Source organism: Apteryx rowi, unplaced genomic scaffold (assembly GCF_003343035.1).
Source record: "Apteryx rowi isolate R43461 unplaced genomic scaffold, aptRow1 scaffold_722, whole genome shotgun sequence".
In the NCBI taxonomy this organism is placed as follows: domain Eukaryota; kingdom Metazoa; phylum Chordata; class Aves; order Apterygiformes; family Apterygidae; genus Apteryx; species Apteryx rowi.
Window position 1 is genome coordinate 118,267 of NW_020451008.1, and position 23,777 is coordinate 142,043.

Consider the following 23,777-nt stretch of genomic DNA (forward strand, 5'->3'; position numbering starts at 1 on the left):
ACATTTAATCCTATATGAGAAGCGGAAAAAGTACAAAGAGAGAAATCTGATGTGGCCAGTTTAGAGTAATCACAAGTCTTTAGGTGAAGTCCTCTGCTGCTTTAAGAAACAAGGCTGTCATACTCAAGGTGCAAAGAAATCCAAATAGTTTACTCTCCCATAGTGAAAAATACCATCCCTCTGTCAGGAAAAAAGATTAGTCTGTCATCCCACAGAGGTACATTTTCTCTATCTATCTGACACAACAAAGGCCAAAGTAATACAGAGAGTAATCAGAGAAAGAACTTCACATGCACTGAAATTTCCTCAAATGCCCTTTTATATCCTTTCTTGCTTGCAATTTCATTTTGAATGTATTAGGGGTTTTATGCATCTTTTTCCCATGAAAAACTCTATACCGAGTAGAATATCACTTAACGTCCCAGAGCTTGTCTTAACTTAAGGCCTCAGATGTCACTTAAGGCCACAGAGCTTGTCTTAACTCTGGTTGTTTTCAGGTAAGCACTGCACTGGTGTAACTCCACCAGATCCAGAAAAACACAAGTGTGATAACAGTAGGGGCAGGGTTCGGGAGTTTGTACTTGATCTAAAATGTTACAGGAAACTATTTTTTAAAAGAAATAAAACCACCTGCTGGGGTATTTTTAAGACCAATCACATACTTACTATTTTGGGGAAAAAAAAAAAAGGCAAACAAAAAACTCCCAAAAGGAAAAAAAAATCAGCAGTTTTTACAGACAGGTGAGATGCTCCAAATCCTCTCCACTACACCATGTTTTATTTAGCTTTGTGTTGATGGGCATAAAATAAGTGGCAGCTTGCTGCTGAATGCACACAGCCTGACATTGCTGAACATATGCCAGAATTTCCTCATTCCAGTCAGTTCTAAACACTTGTTTTTTCCTCCTGACATCCAACATTTCAGGCAAAACCATGGACTTGATCATTCTGGGTAAAGAGAAGGAGAGAAAGCCTCTGTTAAACGCATTTTTCTTTTTTTCCATTCATAAAAAATACCAGCAGTCTTACAAGTAAATGAATAACTTTCTGACCTGTGAACAGCAAACCCAAACATCATTATTTCATAATGACACTGGAAGTAAACCTGAAAGTTATCTAATATGCAAACTGTGTCCTTAAACACAACTACCTTATCTACAAATTTTTAATAAAATTGCAGAGGCAGGCCTTCATAAGTATGCACAAAATATGCCATTATCTTCAACTGTATTAGTTAGCTGTAAACACTTCCAAAGCTAGAGGTCAAAGCCTCTAATGTTATGATTAGTGGAGGTCCCAATAATAGATTTGCATAACTGCAAACCAAAAAAAATTTTTCGTATGAAGTGCCACACGTAGACAAAGGAATACTAAAATTATTACAGAAGGCAAAATTAAAATTAAGGTTTTACTTTCTCCAGAATATTCTCTGCTACCAAGCTGATTTTCCAGTTCTTCTTCAAAATTTTAAATTAATAAATTAAAAATATGTTGTAAACACAGTCCTTACATGGTAAGCAGTGTGCTGTCTGTGGACAAAGCAATCTATCAACTGACTAGAAACATCTCACTGAATACCAAACAAATTGCTCATATTTTTGTTAGTTTCAAGATCATTTCAGGCTCGCTTAAATACAAACGAATTCCTTCACTACAACTTTTCAGAGTAGTAGTTAGATCCTTGCCAAGAGCTGATCTGTGGAATTGGGTGATGACAATTTTCTGAAAGTCACTGCACAGGCATTCAGAGTAGGAGGAATAGGATCTGCTGTTGATGGGGCAATTCCATCTTTGTCCCAGCTTACGTTTTTCTTATAGGTACTGGTGTGAAGCTACGAAGAGAGATAAAATCTATCAAGCATGGAAATTTGTTGAATCAACACATACCAGAAGGCACCCAGTGATAACTGTTGCAATAAYGAAGTAATGTGTGCATTATATCTAGTACATGAATCACTGACTGTCAGTACAAAATGCAGTAAACTTATTCTAACAATTTTATGTGATAGCTTATGCATTACTGTTTCTACTTGACAATTTTAGGTCTGCAAAAAGAAATTAACAACTCTTCATGCTTATTTTAAGAGAACATGCTGAAGGATGAGACAAGTAATAGCCAAACCCATTTCACTAAAATGAAAGAAAGAAGATTAAGGGGGCTGTAGATGGGCGGAAACACAAAGCAGGTTTGTGCTCAATAATGTTCTTTTCATTTTACAAATTTGCAAAGTCCAGAGCACATATCTGCTGACAAGAAAGGTGACCCACAGTGAGGACTGAGGGAAAGAATCAAGAGAAAGTGAGACCACAAATATATACATCATATCTTGTGTTACATCATTTCTGAACAGATTAATACCATTTTTGTCTGCGAGGTCATATAATAGAAAAGCATTCCAAAACACCAATGCTGAATGAGCCCACTTAGATCTCATTTTATGGTTAAGAAGAAAACATTTATTCTAGGTCATACCTAATACTTTCCTTGGCTTCTTCAGATCTGCAAGCCGAGTTTGTTACTAAAACAAAGAACTAATAGTAATAAATAAGCAGATATAAAATTTTAATTAAACATAAATTAATAAGTGCTAATAAGAATTTGATTCTTGATTCACATTGCCTTAATTCCATGACCATCATACTGTTTATGATGGGACTGCTGATGCAGTAGGGTACTCAAGATGAATTCAGAATGGCATAATCTCAGCCTTCTCCATCACTCTAACTTGGCAGGCCTCTTTAAGGATTTAAAAAAAGATGTGGCCTCTTCCCCATACAGCTCTTCCTGAATACTGAGCATTGAGTTAATGGGCAAAACAAACTGGAGACTGATCTTGAAGAAGTCTTAGAAGACTGCAGCCCATTAAGGCAGAGGTATAAAGAGCACCAGAACAAACACCTAAGTGTGAAAAGCATGCTGAAAGAAGGGAATTCTGAGAAGGGATTTAAAGAAAGAGTGAAGGTACCTGACTTGGGAGTATAAGATTACAGCAGGTTTAGGACACACCATGAGAAAACACAGAGATGTAGTCAAGACAAGACAGAAAATGCTGTGATCTTCAATTTTCCTGTGTTTAAAGGTCTAGAACACAATGAAAAGAAATTCTCAACATCCTGGGCAGATGTAAATAAAGAAAAGCGATGGTAGGCAGACCAGTGCACAGATGGTTTCTATGAAGTTCTGATGTGCTTCATATTTCCTTTTATCAACCTCTGTTTTCACAATGTGGATGTAAATACATTTTGAAGCCTGCTTGCTTGACAGGTTGTATTCCAAGTCACAGATCTTTCTCTTGAAGCAGCAAGAGTGATCTTCTGGAGAGCCTTGGACCCTGAATCCTTGAACAACCTCTTGCTGCAAGGCTTGAGAGAGGAAAAATGTTAACTGCATTTTTAAAAACTTACTGTCAAAATAATTTAAAAAAAAAACATGCTGTAAGAGAACATAGCATGTATGAGGATGACACTAAAGACCTTGATGCTTTGGCAGCAACACAGACCATTCCAGAACCCTGTGAAAACTCCTAAAAAACTCTGATAAAACAAAGTATGGATTGGAATTTAATTATTTTGTACATAAGTGATGGAGAAAAATTTGCAAGACAGTAGTGCTGTGAAAGGGTGGAACATAAAGTGTGTGGAAATGCCTACTTCACAACGTGATTATGAATACAAGAAAAGGCCTGTGTCATTCTGGGTGATAAACTCAAAGATTTGTTCTTTGTATGGAACAGGGCATTAATAATCTGTGACCAAGTGTGGTTCTAGTATGAGAATCTGAATTTAATTCTAAAACATTAGAGAAAGGTATCAACAAAGTGGAGGTCAAGAGGATGAAAAAACAACTCTAATGGAGAGACTATCACATAAGGACTGATTAAGAGCTAAACTGATCTAACTTGTACTAACCAACCAGTAACCAGCTGCAGTAGTCTTAAAAAAAAAGCAGGGATGTCCCTGAAGGAGCAATTTTCCTTACTGAATTGCAGGCTATCAGCTTTATATTCTCCATAAATAATTTAACTGCTCATGTGAGTGCAAAGGGTGGCAGAAAGAAGTGCTAGATCACATGATGCACATGTGCTATGATGMACAATCACTTTGAGCCTCAGGGTAACCATTTGACTTTTCTTTGTTTTTCACATGAAAAGCTGAAAAAGATCTCTGTATTTGTAAAGAATATCATGAAATGTGTGGTTTTGCTGTTAAATTATTCCTGTATTATTATTATGCTAATTCTGCATTTTGTTCTCTACACTTAGCGTTAAACAGAATTTCACAGCACACATTTTATTTTGTTTGGCCAAACTCCAAGCTTTGTTCCTCTGGTAGAGCCTAAAAAATAGCCTGAAGATTGTAGGAGGAGTTACATGTGCCAATGGACCGGAGCAGGAAAAGGCTTTTAGGGTTATTAAGAACGAGTAATGTCTTTGAGGTTCTGTCTTTTTTACATATTTATTACAGCAGTTAACATACTCACTAGGTATTGCTTATCCTACCAAAAGATTCTGAAGAGTGCCAAGAACAGTGATGTCTCTAGCTCCTTTAACTTATTTTGGCACTGAAACTAACTTTTCTCCTTCCTTTAGGAAAAAATGTATTGCTGATCATTTCAGCTAAGTGACCTCCTCTTCATTTTGGGTTTCCAGTCTCACCTGTCTTAAGAAGCTCAGTGGACGCTTCCTCACTGAGAGCAAATAGGGCATATTCTTGAAATATATTATTTAGTTTCTGAAAACAGCTCAGCCATTTGCTCTTAGTTTGCTGCCTGCATGCAGGATCATTGCTGAAAATATCCCTGTAAAATGTATTATGAAGATAAGTAAGAGAGACAAGCTGTGAGAACATACTGGAAAATTAAGATGCTGCTATAATCATAAAACATGATGAAAGAACACAGACAAGTACTTCAGGTAGGTGCAGCTATGGCCTACCAAATTGCTGTGCAGGTTGGCAGATGGACAGATACAGTTTTGAGTCTTATTATCTCTGCCTTAATAAGTATATATCTCAACTGGGCCTCAGTTAAACACCATTTCTAAGAGAGGGGATAAAAGCTCATATGCCTATTTGATGACAGTGTTATTAGAATAATTAATAAAGACAGTGAAATTTTCCTTCGAATGATATCATCTAATGCTGCACTTCATAATATAAAGGAGAAAGTATTACTTCTAATTTAAATAAAGATACAATCTATTTGCAGGCAATAAAGTTGAGAGAAACTATCTGGGTTAAGTTCATCCTTTTCCAAAACTTTTCAGACTTAGTATTTCTCTTATGTAAGTGGGTAGCAACAAACCTTTCACTGATTAAGAAGTGAACCAATTTCAGACTAATGAAGAATAAATTAATCTCCTTAATGGAYTGGAAGGAAAAACACATTTGTGCCTTTACCAAACAACTTCAGAACAAAAGGAACTGAACGCTAATGTGATAGGCTGCAGTTTATAAATACCTGGAAAACAATTTTCATCCAGTCAGTAACACTGGTTAAGAAGCTGCAGTTCTCTGTCACATTCAACTTCAGGTTTATGTTTGAGGAATGGGGACACATTAGACAAATCCTGCTCATCTAAAATATTTGAGTCTGATTCTTAATTGTAGTGAATTTCAGTTATATTTTCCTCTGATGATTTGCCAGTTCTCAAAAAGTTCTGAGTAACCTGCCTGACCATGATCCATCTGCACTGCTTTTTCAATAAGAACTGCCTCTTTTGATTCCCCATGATACACAACCCAACATCTTATGCTTTTGCTTTATTTTGTTTAGTTTCATGCTTTCAATTGTACCTTTAATTACTTCTCAGTTTTCCTTCGATAATATTTCTGGATGACAGGATCATCATTCTTTGCTGAACAAAAAGCTGAAAGCAATGGAAAAAAAAAAGGAACACGAAGGAGACAAATATAACCCTGACTTACATTCAGCACTAAAGTCAACGTGACAGGATCCCTTAAAGTGTGCATCATTGAAGAATTGGCTCCACTGTCCCTTCTTCTTTCACAGTCTAGGTTTATTATATATACTTTCTTTATGTGGTAAAACCAGTAATACACTTATTGTTCCCTCACAAAAAAAAATCTAAAATAAATCTCAAAATTAAATTAAAAAGAACCCAAAAGCCTCACAAAAAATGTTTTATGTGCCATTTCCTGACACTTCTTCCAAGTTTTCAGATGTAGTAAAAATGTAATGATCATTGCTGACACTATCTGGAAGCCCCCACCGCAGGTCCGTCAGCTGAAGTTATAACCTTGTAATCTTATAACCAATATAGTTTTGATTATTTCACTGCATTTGATGCCAATACAAGTTCTGAATGAGTCAGAAGAAAAATACTTCTCAAATAAAACAGAGGTTCTTACAGTGGATACACTTTTACACTCCTAATTTCAGTGATATGAATGATGCACCTTACCAACACTGTGCATATATGCAYAAAACCTGCAAATCACATTTTAACCATTCTGCTTGCAAGACACACATTTTAATTAGAGATTTAAATACTGATGAGCAAATTTGGATATGGAAAACATACGTCTAAAAGCAAATTTTGTACAGTACTCCTTTCTAGCAGAAGAATTCTGAGTTTGTAACACTAAGAATTTTAAACTATTTAAAATCTGTGAGAAAAGCTGAAGCTAAATTTTAGAGTTATCTCCATCTCTTCACATAATGCAAATTACATTTACTTGATATACAAGAATATCACAGCTTCAATTCAAAATTTCCAGATTTGTTCCTGTGTGTAAGTTTCCAGGGACAATTTTTTCCTCCCTGCAATGTTTTATCATGAACATCTTCAAAAATATTTTGTCATCTTTTAAAACACCTTAGACATGTTTTAACATGCAGGGAAACAATGTATGTTTATCAACTATATTTTAAAGTGAAGATAAGAGCATCTCTACTTTGAATTTAGATCTTTGCATCACAACTCAAAACACTGTTATTAGACCCTTTACTCCATGAGTAGGAAAAAGGACACATAACTGGTCTTTCCCTGAAAGAATACACTGACAACATAAGAATTTCTCAGCTAGTAGTAGTTTAGTGATGACATCACGTCAACTTTTTCTATTATGTATTTTTTATGGATTGAACTGTTCAAACTTGTTAAATGATTAGCATGTTAGGTTCCTGGTATTCTTACATTTAGACTCGAAAATGCTGCTGGACTGTTCTTTTCCCTGACTATACTAAACTATATCGCTCCTATTTAGATAACAAATTCTTCAGGGTGGGACTTATCTTTTCCCCTCTTCTTTCCTCCCCAGTTTCCTGGATAGGGAAACAGACAATAAAAGAGAAATTTTGTCCCAAGTTACAATCAGTCACTTACAATCAAAAAAGAATGAAACCCCCTAACTTTCAGAGTTAGACTCTTTTCTTTTGTGTCTTGGCAGAATTATGGGCAATAATAATAATAATTAGCATACAGCTCAGAAAGTATGTCTCTCTAGGAAGTAGGACTGATTTTATATGACATACCTTGATATCCTGCACACTCACAGACCTTAAAAACTTTTCTTCTGGATGCACACAGCACATTGATGCGTCCCCTAATTATTGCTCTGTACGTAACACTGTCTGGAGTTTTGTGTTGTTTATTTTCTCCAACAACAGTAAGCATACCTGAGCTCCAGGGCACTGTAAGAGCTGGTTTTTTTTCAGATCTGCTTGCAAGCTGATAGAGCACCTAACAGAAGAAGGGTTCATGTCTGTGAAACAGTCAAAGACTTTGTGATGATTCCAAAGAGATTCTGCACAACCTTTAACAGCCAAAAGCTGTACTAGAGGTCTCAAGTATGTGAATTTATAACAGGAGAAAATAAAAAAGGAGGGAGACATATTGTAGCTTGCACATTGTATTATACATATAATGAAACACAAATTATCTTAATTAGTTCCAGATGTGAGTAATCAGTACCATTCAGAAGTTTATATAAACTTTTTGCTTCCTCCCCCACCCAACACATTTCCTTTCCATGTAAAATCTATGAGGGAAGCATTCAGTAATGCTGAGTACCATTTGCTGCCCAGACTGGGAAGAAAATCTGTGGAGGGATATTGTCCCTAGGTATGTACTGCAAAAATTTTTGGTGAACTCTCCTTGTTAAATGAGATTAGGAAAGTCAAAGTAACAGCAGCTCAGGACCCACCTGATAAATTGAAATTTTATCTTCATTTAAAACACCATTTACAGACAATTTAGGTATGGCTCTACTAAATTTGGACTGCAAGTTGATTTTTCACAGCTGATTTCTTACCTTTACTTTAAGAGTTTCTTTATTTCTCAGCACTGATTGATTTTTTTTTTTTACTCCCCAGAGCTTTTTGCAGTCCAACTGGCTGACTTGATCTTTGAGCAAGGCAATGTTGCATTTGATGCTAGAAAAATGCACAGGAGATAAATGTACAAATGTTGCTTATCAGAAGTTTCATGCAATTGTGGAAAAAAGATACTTATCAAATACCTTTAAATACATCTTCACATATGTGTCTGTTTCTTCACTTGTCTTTGTCTAGGGTACATGCCAATGACAACCATGTCTCTAGAGGCAACAATAACCAACAAAAGCAAGGAACTTTCTCATTTATGCTACTCAGAGTTGCTGGTCTTGWTAACTGCAAGTGGTATATTAATAACTTAAACATACAAAATACTAACTGAACTAAATTCACCCTAACCTGAACAGTTTTATTACAAAGACAATTTCTAAAGATATGTGAATCTGTTTTCAGTCTTGTGCTTCTAGAGGGAAACCATCTTTGTTAGCATGCTGGTATAACAGTTTATCACTGTCTCAGCATCCAGGCAGCTACAAGCTTTCAATGGCATAGAAAGAACAAAACCAGATAATTGAAATATAATATCCAGAACAGAATTTATTTAAATCTTAATCATATTTTTAGAMATCTGCTCAATAAGTAGTTATCTCTGGATTCTGTTCAGCAAAGACCTTATTGCCCTGAATGAACTTTGCATTTATAAATGTTAATCTCTATTTTGAAACAGATTTTCTATTTTGAAATGTATTTTTTTAAAGGATTTTTCTCAAAGCAGGAGAGTAATTGGTTTAATGGGTCTTGACACATATGCTGTGGTCTGCAGAGAAAAACAGTGACAGTAGGTATTTTCAAAACACTTTTCACACTCTTACAGAATGCTGTAAACGAAAAATTGGCTCCTGCTCTGGGAGTTTCCTGCAGCATTGCTGTTCACTTCTCAGTAGTAGCACCAGACAGTATAACAAAGAGTGATGGCCACAAATCATGGTTTAGGATGATCAGACTGAACATTAACAAAAAAAAAAATGCCACTAGGAGGGTAGCACAGCACTGACACAAGTTGCCCTGAGTGGCTGTGAAATCTCTGTTCTTGGAGAATTTCCAGACAAGGCTAGAAAAAGCCACTGGTGATCTGATCTAGTGTTAACAATAGCCCTGCTCCACAAGGTAGGTTTGACTGGATGACTTCTAGAGGCTTCTTCTGGCCAGCATTTATGTGATTCCATGTGCATTTACTGGTTATTCACTTTAAAATAATCTAATTCTTATGTGAAATTTTACTCTAATTTGCCGGTTAACTTAACCGTTAACCATTTTTTCCCGTATTTTGGAGATACTTTGTTTTTAACTCCACTTTTACTTCAGATTGGAGAGATGCTACTTGTAGGAATGGGACTAAATCTAGGTATATCTACATGGGATGGAACAATTCTTCTGGTCACTGATTGCTTTGCTCACATCAGACAGCTTTGAATCTCCCAGTATAGTCAGATTAAAGGAGTTCATCTTAGTACTTTTGGTTACTATAATAAACCAAAGACTACAGGTGTGTATAGTGGTTACTTATTCTCCAACAACCATGGTTTGTCAAAAAGAGGCTATCCATGCAGATCATACACACTTTTGGAACCCCACACAGGACAGATTGGACTATGGTATATATTGCGGCTGTGTTGTCTGCATTCTCAATGCTCTGATTTTTAACCTCACACAATAAGCATAAAGGGCTGACCATCCTCATATTCCCCTCTATGTATGTCTATATAGAACACCAGAGAGCTGTACAGGGTACTGCTATCCAAGATGTGGCTTGCTAATCACTTCTGGTCTATAAATAAATATGCCCCAAAGTAATCTATGAAACGATCGATAAAGAACATGTCTATCCTATTCATCCAGTTCCCAGGTAGCTGCAGATAAGTCAGGGCTCAAGAAGCTGGATACTAATTGCTGTACAAGTACTTATAGCCAGAGCTAATGCTTCATTTACACAGCACTGCTTTGTGCTATACAACACAGTCTTTAGAGGTCCTTTGTCAATAGGAATAGGTGCTGTGAAACTAAAAAACCACAGGTGGCATAAAGATAAGCAATGACTGGCTCTTCTTGGAATGACTATCCACAGAGATTGTACCATTAGTGACTGACAGTTTACTCTGATAATGACAGTCATTACCAAAAGAGGCATCCAATCGGAAAGCCTCTCCTAAAGCTCCTTGAAACTTTTCTATAAATGTCCACAGGCAGTAAAAGTAGCCTGATGTAGGTGGGTCTACTACTGTTGACACTTTTAAATAACATCTGTGAGGTTACAGGTTATCATATCTATCCTAAAGGCCACCATAATTTAATTATGTTCCAGCACTGCTTTTTCCTAGAGGTATTTGAATAAGGCAGTACCTTGAATAAATCAAGTTTACAGCCTGTTTTCCAGGCTGAGCAAATTCTTACTAAGAAAAGAAGGAGGTGGAAGAACTGATTCATATGAAACTGAAAAAACATTGGGCAGAATCTGAGATAAGGCCGAACAGCAAGCATGTTATTATGAATTACTATATGAATATTTGAATCTCTTCTATCTTGCTAATACTATACTGTACCTCAAGCAGGGAGAGGCTTCTGAACTAAGAGAAGGACTATATATGAATGTCTTCAAGAATCTTCCTACTGTAGGATAGGAAAGTGTAGGTTAGCTAGTCCAGGAAAGGAAGAAAGTTTCTCCCAAACTGGCTCTTGATATCATCTGACTGAAAAATTACTACACACACACATGCTAACAATTTAACATATCTACTTGCACCCAGAGCACTTTAAGCATCACAATAAGCAAGTTATCAAAGATAGGAATATACAAAAATAGTGGATCCATGATCATATAAGCTACTACAATTATCTTGTAGAACTTCACCTTTTTAACTCTTTCAAACTGATGGTAATGTGTGTTAACTAAGTTCAGGGAGCCTTCATGGAGAGCATACGTGCAGATTTCTTTCTTCACAGAGAAGTCAGTTGTGTATTTCCTGTCCTTAATCAAATGAAAAGTAGAGGATGCAACTAGAGTCCAATAATAATACATTAGGATCTGTATTAATATCTAACACAAATTTACTGAAAGAAACACTTAATAACCTGCTTTGAAGCTATATACAGTGAAATTATCCACAAGCAGATTATAAATGTCACAGATTCACTGTGCATAAATACTGACTCTGAAACTGGCACTAAAACCACTCGGGTCCAGCCAGCTTTACTGGACCAGACACAGAGGCAAGTGAATTTGGTTATCCCATTTCAAATGTCCACTTTATTCCAGGGACAGTTTTGTTACTTTTGTTACTTTTATGAAGTGCAAACTTTCTTCCCCCTCTCCTTTTTCAGATTTAGGAGCATACGAAACAAACTCAGGTCTTTGTATTGTATTCCTATTAACCAGAACACTAGGAAGCAAACCACTAAGTCATCTGCTTGAGTACAACCAGGGAGAAAAAAAGTATGTGGTCACATAATGAAAATCTTTCTACACAATCTTTTTCATACAAACATCACATAGGCAGCTTTAATTTTGGCATGTAAAATTTTATATACAACTTCTTGTATTTTTTATTATCTAAAGACGTATGGTCTGAGGAGAAAAAAAAGTCATAATCATGCTGTACACCAATTAACTGAAAACTGGCAATATTCTAGTGCTGATCTTCATTAGAGAAAAATATAAAACTGGTAACATTATGAAAACTTATTAACCATCTACAGAGACTACTTTCCATTAGACTCTTATCAATGAGCTGCTACATTTTTGCTGTACTATTATAAAATTTCTTCCTTCAAGGTCAACTGAACCACAGTCTTCATACAAGCAGAGATCAAACGGTTCCCTACGGTGGAGATAGCAGCTTGCTAGACAGTAATGCTTTCCTCATACTTGTTTTTCCTGCAGGAAATCATAAAATGCATTACTAGCAAAGTCACTTATCTGATTTAAACCCTGCTCTGAAGAGTGGCTCTGTACAAGAGGATTTTTATGTTTATTGCCTCTCAGTGACACCATAACAGATATTTGTTTTAGAAGAAAAAGATTATCTCTTCTTGAATGATACCTTCCAAACTCATCCTAGATTCTGACTTTTCCCTTTCAGTGATCATTATCAGTAATAAAGAAACTGCAGATAAAATTATGCCCTTAGTCACCTGCACAACCCCATTACTCTCCCCTAAAGCTGTGCAGTTATAGGTTGGCTGACTGTCTCTCATTGCTGTGACCTTATCAGATCCCACAAGTTAAGCAACTTGCAGTATGCAACTCAAATAAGAGTTTTACAATTTCTGCGGTGTTGTAAGGATGAATACCTCAGACACAGTGGCAAGGGACAGCTGTGTAAAACTTTAAACTAGATGGGGAAACTTTCAGCCTGATATAGGATATTGGTGCTTGGATTTAGATTCTCATATGTCTTGTGGAATTCAGCCATTTGGAGTCACTCCTCACGTGGCTCTGAATGGGCAACAGAAAAAAGAAAGTTTCTTCTTTCACCTCTGTCAACTGTTCTAAGATATCTTCCCTATGCCTAGTCAGTATGTTCTGTCTCATTGCTAAGAGTAGAACAGATTTTCAGAGATTATTTTGATGGGCTCAGAAAGAGGACAACAGCAAAAATAACAGAAAAACTGAATCATTCTTCCCAGGAACATTTAAGAGCCCCATTCTGAGGAAGACAAAGCTATGTTGGTGACAGAATAAATGATAATGGCAGAAACAAAATCTACCCTCTAGTCTTTTGTCATATCCCAACCTCATTCCAGAATTTATAGCTCTGTAATTGGAATCTTAGCTTTTGTCTTGTTTTATTGCCTTGAAGCAACAAAGATTTATCACCTGTGCTCTTTCTTCCCAGTTTTGTGTACAAGAATATCCGGGGGGGGGGGGTGTTGTTTTTTTTTACTCCCTCCACTTTCTCCTCTAATTTATCCAAAATTCTTGCAGTTCTAATATTTTATCTAGTGAATGAACACTTCTTCCCCCATCATTCTGCTACTCCCATTCAGTTTCTGGTTTTATTCGTTTTTAGTTTTCTTTTTCCCCTCAAGATACTATCAATGAGACAGCAGTTTCTTAGGCTTTGCTAGCACAAGTGCTTATGATGCAATAGCATAAACCACTAAATGAAATGATATAAACAGATTACAAAGGGGAACTATTGTAAATTCAGATCAGTTTAATGACTTTCACAACACAAGGTTCACAGTACAGCCTCAAAACCACTTGCATTGCCAAAGTTGAGAGGATAGACTTCCTAAGTATGCATTTCCACCAAAGAAATCAAGAAATAGCTTCTTTTTCTAGCCTTCTTTTTCTCATCGAAATCTATAACTGATCGTTTGGGTATGCTTTATCTACCCACCTCATGTACCACCAACTGCAGTGGCAGCGCAGACAATAGCAGCCTTGATTGCAGTAGCAGCTGTGTAAGTGTAAGTAATGAGGTGAGCAGGATACGCTAGGTCCATATTGTCGATCATTCACAGCTATCAGCACTCCATCTAACCCACTTAAAGGCAGTCTGAATTATTCCCTGGGATTCGATACATTACAATGCAGTGGAGCTCCTTCAGCCTTGGCAACAACATCTCCAAATGAACCTGTATTTAAGATCATGTAAATACAACTAAAGACTGTTTTGAAATTTCATCCAAAATAAAATACCAATGTGACAGTAGTGACAGTCCTTGTGCCCTGCCATACGTTTTATGAAATTTTCAAAGGCTTTACAAACACAGGACAAAATAATGCCCATATCATCAACAGAAACAGATGGACAGATTTTGGAGAAGAGGTCACTGTTTTCTAGAGATACCAATTCAGTTTAAAGTCAAAACCGTATATGTCCTATGCTAACAGCTCYGGTAACTTGAAGCTGGAAAGCGCATTGCCTAGTGATGTGTTCCAGGGCACCAGCAGGACTGACGGGAAAAGATGACCCCCACCCCCCCCACAGCAAGCAGACAAACTACGAAATGATAGCCTGCTGGGAGAGGGGAAAAAAGATTTCTAAAGGAGAAATATAGGTAGTTTAAACATAATTGTACTGACTTGTATAGTTGGAAAACTCAGTAAATTTGCTTTCAAAACTTAAAGTGATAGAAAGGAAAAAAAAAATCAGAGACAACTAAAGCAATAAATTCTTAAAAAAGTAATCTTCGTCCCCAAGTGAGTGAATCTATCACAAAACAGCAACTTTCCAAAGCATTAGGAACCTTAACCAATTCAAATATGTACCAAAAGACTGAAGAGATTATATGAAATTTTAAGTTAAATTTCAGGTAAAAAAAAAAAAATTAAGTTAAACTTCACATTTAAGTGTTGGGTCTAATATGCAACAATTGTGGCATTACTATCTCATTTCCTACACCAAGTTTGTCCTGAGGAAAGATTCTCAGAGACAAATTTGAAAAAGTAAAAAAAAAAAAAAAGGACGCTATATACAATCAGATGAGATTTGCCAAGTGGTTACTGCAACAACACCATAAGATTAAAAGTTTGTTTTTTTTTTTTTTGAAAGTTCTTTCAACTAGTGTTTCAGTCAGGCATTTAGTATCTATGTATTTAGGAAAACTTTCTAATAATTGACAACTCCTTTTTAATCAGCCTGTATCTTGGACACTGCTACTTTTATCTACTTTTACTAGTACTGATGCTTGTCTTTTCACTCTGATCAAAGCCCTATTGCAAAGTCCGTTAATTTAAATAGATAGCACGGCCCTACAAACAAGTGACTCTTGCCCTACTGAAATAAACCATAAAACACTGTTTCCACTGCCAGTGATTCTAATAGTTCATTAAAAAAAAAAGTGTTTAAAATTCACTCAGTAGTCATGATCTCCATCTATAGTATGCCTTATTTGATAAGAATCACTGCATTTTTCCTCCCATTTCCAGTGCTCAGGCCTTTCCATAATATCCACCACTAGACTTTGAAATGACTCTGCTCCAACTACTGTGTCATAGCAGAAAATGGTTTAAGAGAACAAATTACCTTTCAAAATTTCCACAGAAAGGAAAAGCTGATACAAAGTTATTTTCCTTGAAAACAGACCTCTAAACAAATACATGTTCTCAATCACTGCTAACAGAAGCAGAAGAAATTGCTAGGGTATCTTCACAACAGCATGTGATTTGTGAGCAGACTGAAGCTGAAAAATCAGGCGTTTCACGAGGCTAACGCACTTGCCATTATACAGAGAAACGTTAGGAAAGGAAGAGAAGTGGTTCTTTTTTGTCCTTCCCCCACTCTCCCCAACTAACGTATTCAGATAAATTGTCATGGAAAYTCGATTTATACACCAAGGATACTAGCACAGATAAGTCAATTCCCCTTGGAGAGATTCTGAATAGAAAAAGTCCTACCCGTTCTGCTGCTGCAGAGACTGAAGCTGCAGCGTGCTTTTCCTGTTAAAGGAGCACAGCAAACAGCAGAGCGACTTTCTGCTGAAGTACTCCCTTCCACACGTTCTCGCGCAGGCTGGAGCCAGGAGCATCTAGCTTATGCCAAACGCAAGACTGCATTGTTTGGAGAAAGTCCCACCTTGTGTTCTTTATTAGCTTTCTACTAAATGCAATTTGAGTTAAAAAGAAATCAGACTTTCTGAAATCAAAAATTCTGTAAGTATTAATAGTTTTCCCTATTAAGAAACCACATACATTCACCCACTGTAACTCTATTGTTTCAATAAAAACTAAGCTTCTTATTGGATGATATGAGTACAGATCATATTTCTTTCAGACCTCTTCACAGTTTCTTTGGTCTCTTCATTTTTTTCCTTCAGCTGCAGTCACAACATTTCATACAACTTTTTTTTTTTAAATATATAAGACAAGCTGTAATTTTACAATATATTTAGTCTATCCTCCCTTGGTAAAGCACAAAACACTTAAGAGAATTAACAACTATATTAATATACATTATATATAAGCTCTCTTGATACAATCAGTAATGTCTACACCTTCCAGTCATCCCATACATGCAGCAATTGAAGCCCTAATGACGGCAGTGTAAACTATCCTGTTCTTGGCTGTACAAGCTCTTATCTCAGCACCACTGTGCAAGAGCGTCCAGTCTGCGCCTGTAACATCCCTTTCACCAAATGCTGTAGCAGTATGTGCAGTGGAGTGTACTCTTTAAAGGAGTCACTGGACTGGCTGTGTGTACTGAACACGATGCATATTCTATGATTGCCACTGGGATGCCTAACCCTCATATTAACAAAATACTCATAGCTACCCTGAAGAACACATAATAATATACTGAAGGAAGAAAAATGATTTCTTCTGCCAATTTTGAAGAATACTTTCTTTGTAAGAGAAATTTATTTGAAAATTCAAATGTAGCCCTAAAAATACAGTAGGCAATACACAATTAAAAAAATAACACATACCACAGCAGATAAATAGCAATTTATTAAAATGCACCTCAAAACAAAAAAAAAGTAAAGGACATTAAGGCATCTTGTATTCAGTTACCATTCGTATAGTAAAGATGACTTTTCTTTCCAATACAAGAGAGCAGACCAGTAATAGAAAAAAGAAAAATTTCCCAACACATTTGGCAGAGTGCCGACTTCTTCCCACTGTTCCACCATTCAGCCAACAAATCCCTCCCAGGAACCCCATTTCTTCAGTGAAAGAGTTACCACACCCCAATACTCTCAGTGAGACACACACAAGGCAACACTTCCCCCCGCCTCAGACCTCAGGCTTCTGCACACGGGAGAAAGATGCACATGGGAGAAAGACTAACAGATGTACACTGCGCAAAATAAAGAAGATATACTCCTGCTGTAACCACTCTTTTTGAATAGACTAGAATATTTGGCCTTGCATTCACTAGAATTTACTATTTTAGTCAATAACTAGTGAAAACAGGACCACAGACTCTAGTGTCTATTGTCATATAACAATTTTTAGGTTCTCCTTCTGTATTTGCATTAGATAAACAAATGACAAAGGTTTTGTTTCCATGGAATAATTTATTTTGATGAATTATGCTGTCAAGTGACAAATCACTGTTATAGTGTTGTTTTTTTTCTATTCAAAAAGAACATCAGGAAATGTTTACAGTATCATTGGTTCACTATAACAGGATTTTACTACAGAGTAAAATATAAGTTAAATAACACTGCATATATCACTATTCATTTCACCACATTGGCTCTCTATATCCTTTGTCACATTTTAACCTTCATTTAAGGCAAGTTTTGTTGTTAAAGATCACAAAGTCTCCAGATGTGTGACTAGGTTTACGAGTTAGGAAATTGAGCTTTATAAAAATGTTTACTTCAACATGTAAGAAAGTTATTTAGAGAAAGATGGCGACCCAAAATTGCACTGTATTAAAAGGTGGAGTTTCCTTGTACCAAAGTCCTTTATTCATCATCTTTAGAACCAGTTTTGCTTAACTATAAAAGAGACACAAAAAGAAAGTGTTCAAAGTTTAGACTGCTATTCCATTTATTAGGAAACAAGAACAACATTATTTCCATCTTACATAGAATACAGGTATATTTAGTTAATAATACAGACTGCTACTGTACCAAGAGATGCAAATGACTCAAAAATATTTCTTAAGATTATATACTAAATAAACTTATTTCCTGAACCTGAAACTCTATCTTCCCACAGTTTATGAACTACTTTCAAAAATATAAATTGAAAGGTTGTGTCTGATTAAAAAGAAGAGGGGAAAAAAAAACCAAAAACAAACTTAGGGCACTGTTTCTATCTAAACTGAAGACTCTATCCCTAGCTCTCCAAAAGAAAACAGATGCAATAACAGAAAAAAAATTTTTTCTGCACATCTCAAACAGTTCCCGCATACAGATGTGCATGAAATGTAAAAACAGACATTAAATTATTATTTCCCTTTTTTAAAAGCTAAGTCCATAATTATTAGAAGTAGTGCATCTATCACGAAATTTCTCTGGAATCCACGACATCCACTATAAATAGTCACTTTTAATTCATAAGTTATCTGCTTAAAACCATCATTTGCTCACTGGTATTTAACAACTAGAAATGGTGTTAGGTCTTACACTGAGAATTAACCATGGTTGCATAAAATAAAATAGTTTGCTATAAAATTTATCAGGCAGCTATACTCATTTCCACTTAACAGCAAAGACAAGGGAGTGAAAGAAATCAATGCTGAGGGAACAAGGAGAAGAGAATTCTTCACTGGAGGAGTTATAGCAGACAATGCTCAGGCTTGTAGGAGACAGTAAGGTGCCCCTACTTGAGAAAGCTACTCATTGCTTCTACTTTCCTATCTATTGCTCTCCAGAACCTGGCTGCACTACTAATTTTATTTTATATCTCGCTTTCATACAAACACAATATTTGCAGAGCGTTTAGACACCAAAGGTCTCTTGTCAAAAACTAAAATTTAATTGCTCAATAAATGAAAAAAAAAAAAAAAACCAAAAACCCTAAAACAAGTTTCAGAGAGGAATGAAAGTGCTTCAGATGTTATTTAATATTCAGAAGAATTAAGCATTTTTAAAGCATTTGAGAAATATGTGAATTAAGCTCAAAAACGAGTAGCAATTCTTACTATTTCTTGCAAATCTTTTCAGTATTAAAAAAAGATAACTTGAGAATACTTACATGCTGGATGTATATAGAAATGAATCAGACATCACAGTCAAATCCAAACAAAGTTAGGAAGAAAAGCAAAAAGACATCAGATTAAACATAATTTGTAGTTACATCTGAAGGAAACCAAAGTACATATGCAGTGTATTTTCATAACTCTAAACAATCATGTTACCTTAATTACATCCACCCAGTTCCATCCTCGAGGAAGTTCCCCTTTGTGATCTGGAGAACAAGCAGTTTTTATTTTCAACACATGAGCTAAAGAGAACCTTTATCTTTCTTTAAATCAACAAACAAAATGCTAAAGACCAAGAAAAACTGAATTTCTCCATTACAAAGCCATGAGGACAAAAATAAAAACTGATGTCTTTTTTTTATATAAAATATCCTCTTAGAATTTATTTTAACAATTGTTCTTAAGCAGCTGTAGTATTCTGAAACTATTCTTAAAATATCTAAATATTCTTTTACAACAGACTTGTAATGACAATTAAATGTTCTTTAAAAGTTTAAGACAACCAAAAGACATTMATAAGGCAAATCCTAGAAAAATATATTTTATTTTTCAAAATAATTCTCTTTAAATAAAAATACCTAAGATAGTCCACCTAACATTTGATTTAGAAGGCAACTCTAAAACGATGTTGGGTTGAGCAGCAATTATGGATTTTGTGAAAGAACAAAATTTTACACATATTTCCCTTTGTAAGATCAATATTTACTATGCCAGTTATGCATTTAGAATATGTAAATGATATGCAGAAATTCCTATCATAGGGTATAAATTATTGCTGCAATAGGATAGTATCATCCAGATCATTAAAAAAATAAATTCTGAACACATACAAGTCCTCTGCAAAATTAGTCAAAAAGCTGAACACTTTCAATCAAAAATGTATCATTTCATTAAAAGCAGAGTGTCTGCAGAAGCATCTCTATTTTGAGGATACATACTAAGTAAAATGTTTTAGTTTTGCGTTCTGAAAATAACATTTTCATTTAGAAATTACATTCTCAATAATGTGAATTACTTATCAGGGCTCATTAACAAAACATATGCCTTTTAGATGTCCTGAATGCTCTCCCTCCCAAAATACTTTTGAAAATTCCTAATTTGTGACAAAAGTAAAAAAAAAAAAAANAAAAAACCAACCCTTAAAATATATACTCTGTAGGAAGTTGTTTTGATCAGAACTAACATCTCAGGTAAGAATAATTCATGTAAAACAAGCAAAACAGAGACCACAGATTTAAAGTAATTAATTTTATAAGCAAGAGACTACTGATTCTGGCTCCAGCAAGATGTCACTGCTATAAAAGTTGGACTCTCACACTGCTCAAACAAAACAACATTATAGTGAACAAACCTGTTTTGTCAGCTAGCTTTCGTTTCTGGGTTTTGGATAACTGCTCCTTTTTATCTTTCTTCTTACTTGCTGGCACATCAGGAGTTCCAATTGCAATACTATTGCTTGCTGAAGTCTGAGAAGGATAAAAATTGTTATTAATATTTTGCATTCACCTATCATACTTTGGAAGCCAATACAAATACAGAATGAAGATACCTGTGTATGATTACTGAACCAGACCCACTGAAATATCTTGACTGTCATATATATAAATTATGACCACAGAGCATTACGGCACCATATTCCGCCTGCCACTCCTTAGCCACTACCATGTTTACATGCAGTATACTGATTAACATCTTGAAGATAGAGTGATGAAGTATTTAAGAGTTCTAATAATTATTTTTTGCTATTTACCGTAAAAAATATTTGAGAAGTGCTTTTAAAAGCAATAGATTAAGATCTGAATTTATCTACTTACCACAGTGTTAACAGGCTGATTTTCCATGAACAATTCTTTATTATCTTTGGCATATTCAAAAAGTGTGTATGTCATAGCAGTTCCAAGATTAGCTTCAACTTCTACCATTAATTTATCCAATATACTTTGTTTAACAGTTGAAGATCTAAAAGAAATCATAAAACTCAATTATAATCTTGACAGAAGAAGAAAAATTTGTCAACCAAAAAACCTCCCCAACATATAAAGCTAGGGAGAGAAGCTGTTATAAATACTTACATTGTGTTGTTGAAGAAAGCATCCATCGATATGACTGGTGCTGTTTGTGGATATGTTTCTGGCCAAGAAACTTCTATTAAAAAGGCTTTGGGATCTCCATTTTCACCTATCTGAAGGGAAAAGAAAAACCTCATAAATCAACAATTTTCAGTCGCTCATTAAAGATTACAATGCCAGCATGTGAATCTTTCACGTTAAGATTATTGAAATTCCTTCCGAAGACAACAACTATTTTCATACTATTACCTATCAGAAAAAAAGCTTTTATTTAGAAAAGAAGTATTACATTTATGACATGAACATTAACCTCTACCCTGCAGTTTTCATTCTATGAAAATCTGCAGAAATATTATAAGCTATTTTGTGGAGATGTTGCTTGGTTTTAAAAGCTTCTTTGTAGTGTCTGCAAGCCAAGTGTTATACAAACATGTATGAGAACAGAAAAGATGAAGCTTTCTTTTTTTCCCCACTTTTTCCCCTCATGCAAGCTCAGCGCAATATGAAAACAAACCACAACACAGTTGTGAAATACAGAACACAATAAATTAATGACCTAAGATAGCACAAGTAATAGGTAAGAATTTTAATATTTATTTCTTAACCCTACAGATATTTTAGTTCACAACAAAAAAGAATGACCAATAAGAATATTCAAGAAGCCAGTAGAATGAGGCTGGATGAAAAAAAACCCATAATGTTATGGATTATGCCATAAGGATTATGTTAACTTTATTTGAATAAAAAACAAATCAATTTTTTGCTGAAAATTAGGGCAGGTAACAAAAACATACCTTACAAACAGAAATGAACATTTCACACATAGATTTGTTACACTACTGTAACAAAGTTGGTTTAATTAGTATTTTAATACCATTAGAAGAATTTCCCTAATTTTAGAAGGGTCAAAATCTAGCTTCATCAACCTATGTGGAATGAAGCATAGCCAAAAAACATTCCTAGTCAAAACAAGGCTACTGCACCTCAAAATGACTCAAAATTCAAATGACCCTATTTCAATATTTTGGATTTACATTAAAAAAAAAAAATCAGTGTTTTAATTTTGCTTACAATCTCTGTGTCAGCAGAGTGGACTAAGTGATATTCTGTGGCATCTGTTTTAGGGGTAAAGGCATTAGGCTTTAAATCAGGAATCTGCTACATTTATTAAGACATCATCCACAGTGAAGCAGTCCACTTCCCAGAGCCACCATGAAGAGAACTGGTGGTATGGTTTACAGAGTTTTCCTCATCTCAGGAAAACGCTGTCTGCACATTACAGAGTAAATCCACAGAGAAAGCTGCATGGTTGCCACTCCTCCTGTCAGTGCAGCCTGCAAATTGGGCAGCCTTACTTTAAGCAATGCTACTGCATTTTCTCAGTATTTGAAAAATCTTTCTTTAATCTCAAATTTTCAGCACACTGATTACAAAATACCTATGTGGTAGGCAAATGTGGCTCAGACGAATAGCATATTAATTCTTTTATCATGCAGTTAATTGTACTATGCTATCTCAAWGCACATTTTCTTTCAAATGAAAGATGTGTTATAGTCTTTATCTGACACTAAGCATACAGTATTTAAATTGGGTTCTCTTAATTTTTCATGATCATTTTTCATCTGTGAAAAATTAGCAAAGACAAAAGCTAGCCAAATGCAGAATGCTGCATCATAGGCAGGTAGGGATGCTACATTTACTTTTCTGAGGACAATAAATTTAAAAAGAAGCAGTCCTGTCACTAAAGGAAGACTGCATTTGCATGGGTAGGATTCAAGTGCTATTTACTAAATCAACTTATCTCATTACAATTAATGATGCTATTCTAAAGTCTAAGAAACCACCAAAAGGTGCCTGCTCCCCACTTGTAGGACAGAGCATGTTCAGAACTCTGCCTTTTGTCCCATGGGCACCTAAGTTTCTATCAGTAAAGTTCTCTGACAGTCCAAAGATTTGCCTCAGCCCACGCCCAGGAGAACTTTGTATTTGAGAAAGCTGGCAAAAAATTCATGCCAAAATTGAATTGCAAACCTCAAACTAGAACTCCCTGCACCTCTCCCTGGAGCAGATCACACCAATACACATACTCAAAGCATTTTGCGCATTTTCTCCTGAGCAGCTAGACAAGGCGCATAAACTGCCCCCAGACAAGAGACAAGGACCTTGTAACTGAGCAGTAAGGAAGACACAGAACTTTACATGTATGCTTTTCTAAAACTGACATTTCCTACGGGCTAGTTCAAGCATTACTCAGCATCCTCTGGCCAATTTGGCAGGTCTATGCACTACGTATGCTATGCATTACACAGACGTGAAAGCAGATTGCCTAGCTAAGGGATAACCGATGCACCCTGGGAGCAGGTTCCTAAATATCAAGCATTGTGATATCAAGCACCACCATGCCAAAGATCCTGGAACAACGGCCTACAGATGTGGCCTTCAGTGCCTTCACAGCCTGTTGAGCACCCGTTTGTTTTACAAAAATTGCATTATGTCTACGACACACAGAATAACGCCAAGACGAAGAGCACGCTGCAGTGACCCACGCGCCTTCCTGCTGCCTTACCCGGTACTGAAAGGAAACCGGGCTGAGCTCCCTGAAGCACAGGTCTCCTTCGTAAATAGACCGCAGCGCTTCTAGCTCCATCTGAAGGACGCAGAGAAAGCGATTAGTCATTCCGGCCGGATGGCGACGGTCGGACACATCCCCGGGGAGAAAAGCCTGCCGCGAGGGCCCCTCTCCCGCCGCCC

At 35.9% G+C, this 23,777-nt stretch overlaps 1 protein-coding gene across 15 annotated transcripts; it reads right to left on the reverse strand.

Annotated features, from left to right (window-relative positions):
• Nucleotides 1-742: 742 nt before the first annotated feature.
• On the reverse strand, nt 743-23,746 carry RWDD4 (RWD domain containing 4). 15 transcript variants are annotated; one of them, XR_003257005.1, is made up of 14 exons: nt 23,593-23,746; nt 21,030-21,139; nt 20,772-20,916; nt 20,309-20,423; nt 19,114-19,163; nt 18,951-18,953; nt 8,275-8,395; nt 7,640-7,703; nt 5,794-5,867; nt 4,656-4,798; nt 2,967-3,363; nt 2,474-2,519; nt 1,511-1,832; nt 743-948 (listed from the first exon to the last, which is right to left on the reverse strand). XR_003257005.1 is itself a non-coding variant. In XM_026087591.1 (7 exons), exons 1-7 carry the CDS (start codon nt 23,701-23,703, stop codon nt 17,714-17,716), a joined length of 567 nt encoding a protein of 188 aa, XP_025943376.1. In that variant the 5' UTR covers nt 23,704-23,740; the 3' UTR covers nt 16,727-17,713. The 15 variants fall into 15 exon arrangements, 3 of the variants coding, with proteins under 3 accessions (XP_025943378.1, XP_025943379.1, XP_025943376.1); XR_003257006.1 differs by lacking the exon at nt 2,474-2,519; XR_003257011.1 differs by lacking the exons at nt 2,474-2,519; nt 2,967-3,363 and having other exon boundaries at nt 5,794-5,855.
• Nucleotides 23,747-23,777: the final 31 nt, after the last annotated feature.

What these genes read in the sequence shown, in the direction of transcription:
- RWDD4 (XM_026087591.1), bottom strand. Translation starts at nt 23,703, where the DNA reads ATGACTAATCGCTTTCTCTGCGTCCTTCAGATGGAGCTAGAAGCGCTG. An exon ending in GCTTTCTTCAACAACACAAT is followed by an intron (nt 20,917 to 21,029) that starts GTAAGTATTTAT and finishes GATTTCTTTTAG; the next exon opens with ATCTTCAACTGTTAAACAAA. An exon ending in AAAGCTAGCTGACAAAACAG is followed by an intron (nt 19,164 to 20,308) that starts GTTTGTTCACTA and finishes CTTGTTCTCCAG; the next exon opens with ATCACAAAGGGGAACTTCCT.